The 12955-nt window shown below is 39.2% G+C and overlaps 1 protein-coding gene and 1 long non-coding RNA gene across 2 annotated transcripts; both read left to right on the top strand.

Annotated features, from left to right (window-relative positions):
* Window positions 1-4146: 4146 nt before the first annotated feature.
* LOC135350396 (uncharacterized) lies at window positions 4147-4724 on the top strand. Its single transcript, XR_010399142.1, has 3 exons — window positions 4147-4182; window positions 4237-4285; window positions 4413-4724. It is a non-coding gene; the product is annotated as an uncharacterized LOC135350396 (long non-coding RNA).
* A 94-nt stretch (window positions 4725-4818) lies between these two features.
* LOC135331455 (uncharacterized) lies at window positions 4819-6273 on the top strand. Its single transcript, XM_064526665.1, has 5 exons — window positions 4819-5082; window positions 5139-5212; window positions 5272-5467; window positions 5514-5843; window positions 6008-6273. Exons 1-5 carry the CDS (start codon window positions 4836-4838, stop codon window positions 6271-6273), a joined length of 1113 nt encoding a protein of 370 aa, XP_064382735.1. The 5' UTR covers window positions 4819-4835.
* Window positions 6274-12955: the final 6682 nt, after the last annotated feature.

The following is a 12955-nucleotide window of genomic DNA, read 5'->3' as shown; positions in this document are numbered from 1 at the left end:
ATTTTCAGTACTAAACCAGTACGCAGCATTTGTTTCCATGGTAACCTTCTCAAAAACGGCCTCAGCAATTATATGTTCTTCGGGCGAGTGGACGTGATCATGGTCTTTGGCTTTTAATCGGTATGCAGCATTTGTTTCCATAGCAATCTCCTCAGTAGCGGCCTCAAGAAGTTTCATCTGTTTTTTGGGCGAGTGGATGAGATCATGGTCCTTCGGCTTTTAGATATGCAGAATTCGTTTCTATGCTATTAATAACGACCCTAACCTGACCAAAACACAATAAACTGTCATAACGCTTCATAAATTCAAGACAAATTTAAATTGTGCGTTACAGTTCTGTTTAAATTTACTCTTATAAAAATTGTAGAAATACTAAACTAGTAGAATGTTTCGCAGCTTCAACTTCAAAAGAAACACACAATCCTTGCCCAGCAAAACGCAATAGTTAGATTGCAAAAGGTCAAGATCTGGCTCATTCGCAAAGGTTTTTCACCAGCATTCGTCAGAGGGACCAAACTTTCAATTGCTTATACTGTGTTTTTCATCAACTACGTCAACTAGCTTCATGTTAAGTTTCACCTAGCCCACCAAGGAGCTCAAAACGTTCTCCAACTCGGCTGCTAGCTCATCGAAGGATGGCCTCTCATCAGATTCCGCGTGCCAACAGCTAGCCATTATCAAGGCCCTGTAGAAATACGATCGGCTTACATGCAATAATTATACGTTACAACCAAAAGTTGCCATGGCATATAGAAAAACACATTGAAATTTTCCTGCTAGGTTATCAATCATAATTATCTGTGGAGTAGGCAGTGTTCTGGAGAGGTTCCAATCTCTTGCCTTCTCTGAGTAGAACCACTAGGGACATGGGGTCCATTCCAGGGTTAGGGGTCTGGCCGCCACTGAAACCCTCCCACATGGTCACACCATATATGACCACTGTATTATTGGGGAGACAAGGCTGTCCACTGCCAACCATTTGTACGGCAGTTTGACCCCTTCCAAATCACCTATATACACTATACAAAGAGGATAAGCATGTATGACCGTTTACGTACCTTGATCATCTATATAATGATGATATATTATAATGGTGTAAGTAGATGTCGTGCATGGTAGATAACAGTTTCCTTTATCTTCACATTCAACTACAATCTCTAATACTTCAACTGGTTCCGGAATGTCATCATCAATTATGGGCACAATAAATCGATTGTTGGGTGCTGAATTACCAGCTCTCCATCTCAAGTTACTATCGCCAGTATACCTCGGAGCAAACCAGTTGAAATGTAGTCCTCTCCTGCAAGTAAACAGAACAACAACCTGAGAACGTCTCCTGATCATGAAGTGAAGAATGCATGGCCATTATTATGAACACGAGCATTACGTAGACTAAAAGGCTCTTGGACCATTTATCACTTTAAAACATAAAGCCCACATGTGAAAATCGTGCCCCTGAATTTTACAATGTGTATAAATAAAGAACCTGACAATACCTTCTATATTGCATGCAGAACATTTTTAGTGATAGCAAAAGCTCTTGTCTGTATAATTATATTTTATACTGAATTGGACTCTTATCATCATAAACTCCACTTGACCAACGGTTTCCATGTTTCGAGTTTCAATCAGGCCACTGCATGCATGGAGGAAAAAAGTGGAGTAAAATATAAGAATACTTACATATAATTATATACTTACTTAAGTAACTTACATCCTATCGGTCTCAATCTCAAACGGTATAGATGGTAAGAAAATGAAACGACTCTAAAACCATAATAATGCAAACCCCCAGAATGCCACGGTACATCACTAGAAAATTGTAAATCAAAACTTCTTTTGCCTAAGGATCCATGCAGTAACTTCCTTGTCCACATGCATGCAAATGGCTCCCTCGATACAAATCCCACTGCAATCAATTGTCGTGAAATTATCAGATGGTGTGAATACATTTCCATTGACAAGCATGTAATCCTCGAGTGTTTATAGTTCATAGTTTCTTTCCTGGAGAGTATATATAATAATTATAGCTGAGATACGAAGAAAAAGGATCTGACAGATTTGTGACACTATACCGAGTCAGATAGGAATCAACAGGTGGTACACTAGAGGGATTGCCGATCTCATTGTCAATTAAATTCCCAAGTGTAACTCATGACTGAAACTGGACAACACGACTGGAAGCTGCAAAATGTGTGACTGTTGACTGTGGTGTTCTACATTCTAATGGCCGTGAAAGAGCCCCCAGAATCAGACAGTGCCACTGATTCTATTTCCATTCGCAGAGATTGGCTCATGCATGCATGGACAGTTAAATTGTAAAAAGGCGTCATCACTGACAGTATATATACATATACTTCACCACTTTATCGAACATCAAATGGTACAAGAAGAAACATATCACAGTATGTTGGGTGTGGTGGAATTTGCTCTACAAGATAATCCCAAGTTCCATTATTGGTAGGAGTTCCACATTGATGGCCACTGAAAACAAACAATTGCTTGTTAGATGTAATGATGGTGCTGCCTGTCAAATCATCAAAAAATTGCTAAGCATCAGAGCATCAAAGCGATTGAAAGGTTGTCTATAGGTCAATTCTACCTGTGATGAAGTCACTTGGGCTCACCCAGGAGGGATGAAGCTGTGTTTGTGATGGCCTCACTTGAATACTAGTGTCATTCTGACATGGTGTGATGAGAAACTAACTCTCAAAAAATCCTCCGCCAGCTGCAGAGTTGCATCTGATGAGAATATGAAATAATTATTGGTAATCTCTTGCTGTTGAAAAGTCGATACAATTAATAGCCATGAAAGCATCAACAGAAGTCATATCAATATCACTGCTAAGAGCATATAATTATTATTGAGAGCTCATCATTCTCTTTATCTGCAATTATGGTCAGTCCCTTGTGTCTATCACTGAGATCATCACTGGGATCACTCTGTAATTTTGTCTGGCTGACCGCTAGTCCGTGCATTAAATGATAGTGAACTCTCCCCTTTGAGCTGTGTCTGTACGAGAGTACACTCCAGATGGTGTATCATTGAATTCTATTAGACCAGAAAAGCTTGTTCCAATAGTGAAATTAGACACATCTTGTTTTAATTAGTCGTAACATATCAGATCGTCCACCAACATTTCTCATAAATGCAAGAGCAAATAATTATATTGCCTCTGGTTTTCCTATACTGGAGTTTGCAGAATCTTTGCAACACACCAGTAAAAGCGTAGAGCGTTACGCGTTCCTTATATATGGATTTTGTGTACACACTGCGGTCTGTTTAACTACTTAAAATAATGTATATGAGCATTCCCATAATTATAAGGAACCACATGCATGCAGTGCTCAACACTTTTATTTCAAAGATTCTGCAAACTCCAGTATATAGGAGTATTAGAATCTGCAGATTTCATTCACATGACAAGTACATACCTTTGTGACCTTAAAGGGATTTAACATTATTGGAAAACTAATGGTCTCCCTCTTAGTGTATTGAGGTGGCACATCTCATCTGCACAATAACATTACTTTAAATAAATGCACCACAGTCTTTGACATGCATAGGTGGGTAGGTACACAGAGGGGAGTGTTCCACAATAAATTGTCTTGTCTAAAGTGTAGCTATAATCATGCAAAAGTACAATGTTGATTAAATCGGATAGATATAGGCCTAGAAATGTACGAGCATTTGATAAGGGGCTGCATGTAGAGTATGAGTTGATAATAATTATTACAGGTTTGCTATTATTTACTGTACAAACTTATGATTACTTGAATGATGAACATGATGAGTTGAGAGCTCTGTTGATCATGAACGATGATTGATGTGGAACAGTTGCAGCAGCGACTGGTATATATACATGCATGGTACTGCTGCAAGAACTGCTATGTGTGGAGGGGGGATGGGCACAATTTCATAATTATTCACATTATTACTTTAATCTACACGATATGCGACAGAGCAAGGTAGGTACTAATTTATCGTCCCAAATATTATGCACAGCAAGCTACCTTCTGAAGTCATATTTCTTGATGCAGTGCATGGGGCAGGTTGGTAAAGGTTGTGTTTCTGAAATTTCAAATCAATCAGTGTGATACTCAATGATATTCATATCAGGCCATCTAAAATGCACTCAGTCTGGTGGTATAGCCATGTCTACCAAGCTGAAAAATAAAGTTGTGAGTTAAAAGTTACTTGGATAGAATGTTAATGACTTTCTTTAACATCACTAGATTGTACTGTTGTCATGGGCACTTTTGCTGCAGCTAGATCTAGATTACTGTAAGTTATTTAGTAAAGTGCAAGTTTTGTAGCTAGAATTCATAGACCAGATATAGTGTTGTGTTGTACAACCATTGTTCACCGTATTTTTGTGATGAATAATCTTAATCATTCTATATACATGTAGTTGCTCTGGCTGCTGACATCACAAAAGAGGAAGATCTACTGACAGTGTGTCCTGGAGAGTTGGTCTCTCTCACTTGCACTCATAACGATGTTGCTGGTGGGCTAACTCGCTGGCAAGTCAGCGGTCCGATGTCTTGCGTTGCATTGGTTCCCCATGATGCCGGGTTGCAAGAAGACGTCTGTGGTCCATTCACTATCACCATGATCAGTGATAACTCTGGGTCTACACTGAGCTCAACTATTCAGATACCTGCCACTGAAACATTGAACAGTACTCTGGTGACGTGCCTCGCTGGTAGCAGTGGGTCTTCTCCACAAGTTGGTAACACCACTCTCAATGTGTTAAGTAAGTAATGTGATCAGATTTTACGATAGCTAACCGATCATTTTCTTTTGTACAGATATGACTTCTTTAACTAACTGGATGGCTAATCTGAGAACCAACAGTTTATGTCCTATTCTGGAGTGGGACCCACTGGACCAACCTTACCAGAAATGTGTCACCGGCTACACTGTCAACCTGAATGGAACAGTGTACAATACCACCAACACATCTCTATCAATAGCTGGAGAGAGCCTCTCTTATTGTGAGACAACAGTGACTGTGACACCACTCACACTGAATGGACTCTTATTGCCAGATACCTCAAATATCACGTTGATGAATCCAGGTATGTGTGTAATGTGACTGCGTACTTGGAGCTCATTAATGTGGTGTCACATTTAGACTTGGGGACTCCAGCATTATCCACCTCCTTCTTAATCCAAAATGAAGCACTGAAGCTCAAAATAAAATTCCAGGTACATAGTGTTATATAGTTTTTGATGTTTTCTTGGTAAATTAACAATTTTGATTCCAGGAAATTTCAATTGATACTGCACCCATTCGAATGTTCGGATACATAACGAGCGGAGAAAATTGTGTTCCTACCACATCATTTAATGGAAGTTCAGTTGCAATCGATTTCTCAGACCAATCTCCTGGAGATACTTACACAGTGTGTGTGATGTTCAGAAACAAGGAATGCTCTGCAATCAATTCCACTACTGTGACTGGTAAAACTGCATATGCTGGCATAATTCATGATTTTGTATCTTTCAGTTCCAGCTACGATGATTACCGTACAAGAAGTTAGGCCATCTGGTTCTAGTTATACGATACGTTTGTCTCTCCCCTTCATCGACTACCCTCCCAGTGACCTGCTCATTGTCTCCACCCTCTCCCCCCCTCATTCGGACCCAATTACCCTCCCCTTCCCGTACACAACCAACCAAATCACAGTGATCTTCATCGACATCACTGCTGGAGTCTTCTACACCTACACAATTAGAATTATTCTGGCCAGCAACCAATCAAATGATGTCGTTTTTCCAGTCACTGGAAATTTCATATTGGCTCTACATGTATTAGGAGATTATGCTATACATGGAGGCGAATAACTGGTAGATAGTGAAACAATCGGAAATAATATTGTTTACTTCAACAGTATAGTGAATAAGCTACGTGTTTTTACTCGTAGTTAGCCTACTATGATATATTCATTACACTGTAACTCATGCTCAAATGAAAAACATGTACAATCAACACTCATGCAGAATCTGTGCAGTCCCTCTCTACTGGTGAAGCAGTGGCAGTCATTATGGCAGCTACATTCACTATTTCCATAGCGATTGGACTCTTGCTGGGGATGTCTCTAATGTACTGCATTATGTACTACAGGAATAGGGGACACTACGCAGTAAGACAGCGACAAGAAGAAAGCATTCAACCCACTGCACCAAGTGGTCCTGTTTACGAAGAAGTTACTCCTATCCAAGAACAAATTGAGCTGAAACCGAATGAAGCATACGGACCATTATAAAACTGTACTAGTCTGGAAACCTAAACTCTTTGTATTTGTGCACCATAATAATTATGTGCGTAAAAAGTAGAAGCATTTATTATATACATTTGCATTGTTTGGTAGATTATTATGCATAAAATAATTTATTGGGTCAAGTTGTATACGAACAACGATAAGACCAGATAGAGGGGCATCAGACATCTATGACGTTTGACCAGCAATAGCATTATGAACGACTGCATGCCCCTTTCAGGCTGGCTCCAGACATCCAAACTCTCAAATTAAAGTACTGACAGACCCTATACTGTGTTTCCCACTCTGTTTTACTCGACATTCTCACAATGATACTTTCTGAAAGCTCACGATTAATGCAATCGATTTAATATGTATCTGTAAGATGCATGATATGCTGAGAGCTCAAAATAAAAATGTTCAAGAATTTGAGTACCATATATACCGTATTATATAGCGAGTATGTTTCGGCGATAAACGTTAGCGGTTTTCGCAGATATTAATATCGCATGCATGCTTGCGCGTCAAAAGACTATTCCAAGGAAATTGAATCTGCAAAATTCCTTATGGTCTTCTGCAAACATTTATACCCTAGAAATATATATACCTGATATATATATGATAAGCAATAAAATTATAATGACACTTTGATAATAATTGCAACTCTGCACAGTATATATATACGTGTAACCAGTGGCGGATCTAGAAAAAGTGGTAGATGATACAGACAGACACACAGACAAACACACTACCATATACCTCGCTTGCGCATGCGCACCGAGGCATAATAAACAGCTTGTGACACTCATAGACATGTAATAACTATTACATAATCTGTTTGTATAATCTGTTACAGTCTGAAAACCAGGAGGCTCTGCCCCCCCCATATTATATATACATACTGTATTACGTATAATTATATATGCATGCACCAATACTTTAATTTTCAATACCTTCATATTCTACTTTATTTGGTTGTTGCACTGTATCTACCTCGATCAATCCCTATATATGTTAATTGTGCTTCCCTAGTTATAATTATATTATCAAATTATTATAGTTGCAGTCCTATCAGATTGCAGCATTTCTAATAATTATGGTCGGTGTCACGCTCGGTTGTACAACCACAAGCAAGGTAGAATTGGTTAACACCCACTAGCTGCTATCAGCGTGTTACATAATCCAGCAAGATCAATCCTGCATGACATAGGCTTGAAACCCGACCTTCCGTCAGGGACGGTCGGACCACGCCCAACTACAGCAGGAGTCTGAGAGCTTGGGCCTTTTCTGCAATGAGAGTGAGGCCTTTTTGTTTCAGAAACAAGACAATGTACACATTAAATCTAAACAACTTAAACTTATAACTAGCTAGATATTAATTAAATCTGTTGCTAGATTTAACAAAATGTGATCTGCTTTTTTTAAACACGCCCAGATAAAATTAATACCGAGGCGAATTTTCAATTTAAAGAAAAATCGGCCTGCATGCATGGGACCAAGGTTATAATATGAGGGTATAATTATGCTTTCTTTGATAATGGAACATTCGATCCAAAAGCAATCACTATACTAATAGGCTTAGCGGGGAGGGGGGATATTTGTAGTTGAGCAATATTTAGTCAGTTTGTGATCTGGTTGCTGCTTGCACTGGCAGGTAAAAGTAGCCAAAAGTCTAAAGTAGCCAACATGCCATATACTGGCATGTTGCACTCTGATCTCAGAGGTCAAAGGCAACAAGGGCTGGTTATTTTGTACAAGGGCAGGGCTTGTAAAACTAAGAGAGTTGATAATGCCTTGTTATTATTATACAGTCTACAAACTCGTAATTACTTTACTGATGAACATGATGCATGCATGGGTTCCTCCAGCCAAAAGTTCTGTTGACGGTTGATATGGAACAGTTGCAGCAGTGACTGGTATATATAGATGGATGAGTGATAGATATACTGCTGCAAGAACTGCTGTGTGTGAGCGGGGAGTTTCATTCTTCAACATCGTTTCTTTCGACTATTATACTAGCTGTATTAATAATAATACAGCTAGTATATATATAGTGTATTTATTTAGCTAATTATGCGACCATTGCATGATGCTTTATTGTCACAAAATAATAGTTATTCACTTTACACATGCAGCAACTTATATCCTTGTCTTTTGAGGTCACACAAGCTCCCTGTTTTGAGAGCATAATATATAACATGCACATTATACTTATACTGACTGCCTGAAAGAAACAGACTTACAGGTTATTGCTCTTCATTCTATACAACATACAACTAGATTCTACATACTCTACTGTCTTGCAATATCAAGTGATACTCAATATGCACAGGTATATAAGTATCTTTTTATTACTTACAACTACAACTGCACACCACAACATACTGCAATAAAAGAGTTGAGGCCTTCAGACAGTTCAGTTTAATAAGCTAGGATAACGGTCCGTATGCTTCATTCAGTTTCAGCTCAATTCCATCTTGGATAGGAGTAACCTCTTCATAAACAGGACCACTTGGCACAGTGGGTTGAATGCTTTCCTCCTGATGCTGTCTTACTGCGTAGCGTCCCCTATTCCTGAAATACATAATGCAGTACATTACAGACATCCCCAACAGGATTCCAACCGCTATGGAAATAATGAATGTAGCTGCCACACTGACTGCCACTGCTTCACCAGTAGAGAGGGACCGCACAGATTCTGCATGAGTGTACTCTGCATGAGTGTATTATACATGTTTTTCATTTGAGAATTAATGCATGAGTTACAGTAATGAGTATATATATCATAGCGGGCTAAGCAATGGCCTCGAGTGGTATATTTGATTTACACGCGAGAGTAATCTGATAAACCACGAGGCGCAGCCGAGCTGGTTTATCTGATTACTCGAGCGTGTAAAGCAAATATACCACGAGAGGCCATAGTTTAACTGGCTTGTACTATGTTTAGAACTGTACTACTATGTTTAGCTACTTCCTGTCATGCTTCTTCAATGAATATGCTTATAACTACTGTTTGACGTCACTGTTGCTATAGCTATGCAATGAATTTGCTATTTTTTTAAAAAGCGATGGCTGATTCAATCAAGCGTCTATGATTCAAGCAAGCAATTGTGAAGGCTGTGTTTCTGCATCTTTATAGAAGGCACTTCAAGAAAGTACACTGGTGCTACTTGTCTACAAAGAGTGCAAATGTACCCCAAAATATCATTCCACAAGCCTACTGTACTGGCCCAGTGCAGTGCAGTCTCTTTAGTCTGAGAAACACTTGGCAGTCTGGACCCTTCTTACTGCTCCTGGTCCCATGCAGCAATGTAATAAGCAGGTTGTGACAACCAATGTTGAAAGTTGAAAAAAAGCAACACAAACAAACCAGTATCGTTCGATTCACGATCACGGAGTTCTTCCAAATTTGCCTCCTTTTTGGAACTATTCATCGCTCGAACTTGGCTCTTTTTATGTTGACTAAAATCATTAGTATAGTAGTCTGTTTTGTATTGAATTCTCTCTAACTCTAATATTGCTAATATTGATTGAATTGAGTAGTGTGTCATTGTTTTAATTGAAACAGTGTGTCAATTTTGTTGCAAAGGTGGGATACTGTATTCAGTTCTAGCTGTACATGTAGTTTGACCACAGCCATGGTATATGGCAGTTATACACTAGGGTATAACTGCCATAATACCATGGCTGTGGTCAGACAGGTTGTATAAGTAGTATAAACTACAACTGAAGCCTTTGATCTTTGGTGCAACCATAGTACAACTACTAGTAAACACGTCTAGCTTATTCATTATACTGTTGAAGTAAACAATACTATTTGCAATTGTTTCACTATCTACCAGTTATTCGCCTCCATGTAATACCTCCTAATGTTGTCAAACTGAATTCTCCAGTGACTGGAGATACGACGTCATTTGATTTGTTGCTGGCCAGAACAACTCTAATGGTGTAGGTGTAGAGGACTCCAGCAGTGAGTTCAGTGAAGGTCACCATGACTTGGTTGGTATTGGAGGGGAAGGTGAGGGTGTTTGGGTCCGAGTGAGGGGGAGAGAGGGTGGAGACAATGAACAGGTCACCGGGAGGGTAGCTGGTGAAGGGGAGGGACAAACGAACCGTGTAGTTAGTATCCGATGGTGTAACTTCTTGTACAGTAATTACTGTAGCTGGAACTGAAAGATACGAAATCATAAATTTAATGACATACCAGCATTATGCATTTTACCAGTCACAGTAATGGAATTGATTGCAGACACATAGCATTCCTTGTTTCTGAACATCACACACACTGTGTAAGCATCTCCAGGAGATTGGTCTGAGAAATCGATTGCAACTGAACTTCCATTAAACGATTTGGTAGGAACACAATTTTCTCCACTCGTTATGTATCCGAACATTCGAATGGGTGCAGTATCAATTGAAATTTCCTATTGTGAGGACAATAATAATTATATGGCAACAAAATTAATATTACATATTATTGACACATAAAATCGCCCTCTGGAGAGAGAAACCCCCTCACCCAAACTGTCAACTACTACTTTTATACAGGGACACGCTCTTGTAAGTTTTTGTGGTCCCTGTGGGAAGTTTGCTATGCAGCATATGCTGGTTTCTATGCAGTTATTACGTAATTCCAGCCACCAAAATCAGTAGAGATTTGTCATATCTATATGCAACAAGTGGTTTTTATGCTGGTTTTCAAGGCAATGAAGTAGTTTTTACATGGCAATTCGTGCATGCCACAAGTAGTTGTGACATATGCGCCATACTGGCACAGTTCACCACCTGAACTGTGCATGCCATAATTATGGCAGATATTGGCACCCTGTTTTATTTGATCTCAGAGGTCAAAATGCAACCAGCTGTGACGTATCTAAGAATTTGAGAGGGGGGTTACAAAACAGCTAAAATTTACAAAAAAAAGGTCATCACTTTTCCTAAGCAATGAGCATGCGCATTAGAGAGCCCACGTAAATTGCGTAACTCTATTATACAGATCACGATCATTCATGCAAGCTTAGTTGCTAGCTATAGCTAGTAAGTTGATCTCCAGTGTGTTGATTCCATGGAACCCATGGAACCTGCATGTCTAGATCCGCCACTGACAAGCAGTATTGGTCCTTGTAGTAGATAATGCTCTCAGGCTAGAGGCCCTTGACCACAATCTTCTACCATGCCAATAAACAGCTTGTGGCACTCATAGCCATGTAATAGCTACATACCTGGACCATTATTTGCAGCTTCAGTAGCACTTCATTATGGATGGTGAAGGAGGCAGATAATGCTGGAGTCCCAAAATCTGAATAATGTGACACCCAAATTGAACAATAATGCTGTCGCATTACAGGCACCTCTATTGATCTCAGTGATATTTGAGGTATCTGGCGATAAGAGTCCATTGATTGTGAGTGGTGTCACAGTCACTGTGTGAGTCTCACAGTAAGAGAGGCTCTCTCCAGCTAATGATAGAGATGTGTTTGTGGTATTGTACACTGTTCCATTCAGGTTGATAGTGTAGCCGATGACACATCTCTGGTAAGGTTGGTCCACTGGGTCCCACTCCAGAACAGGACATAAACTGTTGGTTCTCAGGTTAGCCATCCAGTCAGTTACAGTAGACACAGTTAGATCTGTAACAGTTGAAAGTATATATATAAAGTTGATATGGTGTGGCTAGCATGAAATCTTGTTGTTTCACTGACTTATCACATTCAGTGTGGTGTTGCCAACTTGTGGAGACGATGTAAGACCACCAAAAAAACATTCAATTAGAGTACCATCCATGCAGTGCCTCAGTGACAGGTATTTGAATAGTTGAGTATAATGTAGAAACTGTATTACCTATCCTCGTAATAGTGAACAAACCACACATGTCTTCAGTCGAATCAGTGAAGTGGGCCACAAATTCATCACACGGCTGAGAGCCACTGACAATCCAGCGAGTTAGTTGACCAGCAACATTGTCATGAATGCAAATTAGCGAAACCAACTCTCCAGGGCAAACTGTTTGCACACCTTCATCAACAGAATGTTCATTCACGGCATCTGGACAATTTATTAAAAACAGATAGTAAAAGCCGAAGAGATTTGCTCTGCTTCTGGATAGTAATACTTTTCTCAGTATATTTACATATAGATCTATACCAGAAGCCTTAAATGAATCTGGCATCTATAGCAGGTATACTACTGTAAGTACTTACCCAGTTGATTTGCTAGCAGTACCCATGAAGTCAGGACCAATTGTATAATCTATAAAATACCATGTAGAGATGAAGCAATCTCAAGAGAGTATATAATTATACATGCAGAAATATATTACCTTGCTGCAACTTGGCATACTCATCTCCTATGAACTGTTCTATAGCTAAATTTACAGACTTTATCCAAAAAATGACATGTGCAAAGCTTAAACTAAATACAACCACACCCATTGTGTGTCCATAGTCTACTTTCAATAATAGGCATCAATGTCTATTTTGAATACATTAAGTTTTGCATAACGAGTCGACATTCTCATGGCAAAAATGGTGAAGGTGAATATTTAATTATGGATCAGTTAATAAAGTCAGCAACGACAACACTTAGAATCATATGTATTGTGTGTGCTGTGTTTATGTCTACGTCTTATTTTGTCTATAATTATCACATTTTTGGATTTTGTTTGTGAATAATGTGTACAACAAAAAGC

This window comes from Halichondria panicea, chromosome 1, assembly GCF_963675165.1.
Source record: "Halichondria panicea chromosome 1, odHalPani1.1, whole genome shotgun sequence".
NCBI lineage: Eukaryota > Metazoa > Porifera > Demospongiae > Suberitida > Halichondriidae > Halichondria > Halichondria panicea.
This window is presented reverse-complemented; position numbering and strand designations above follow the sequence as displayed.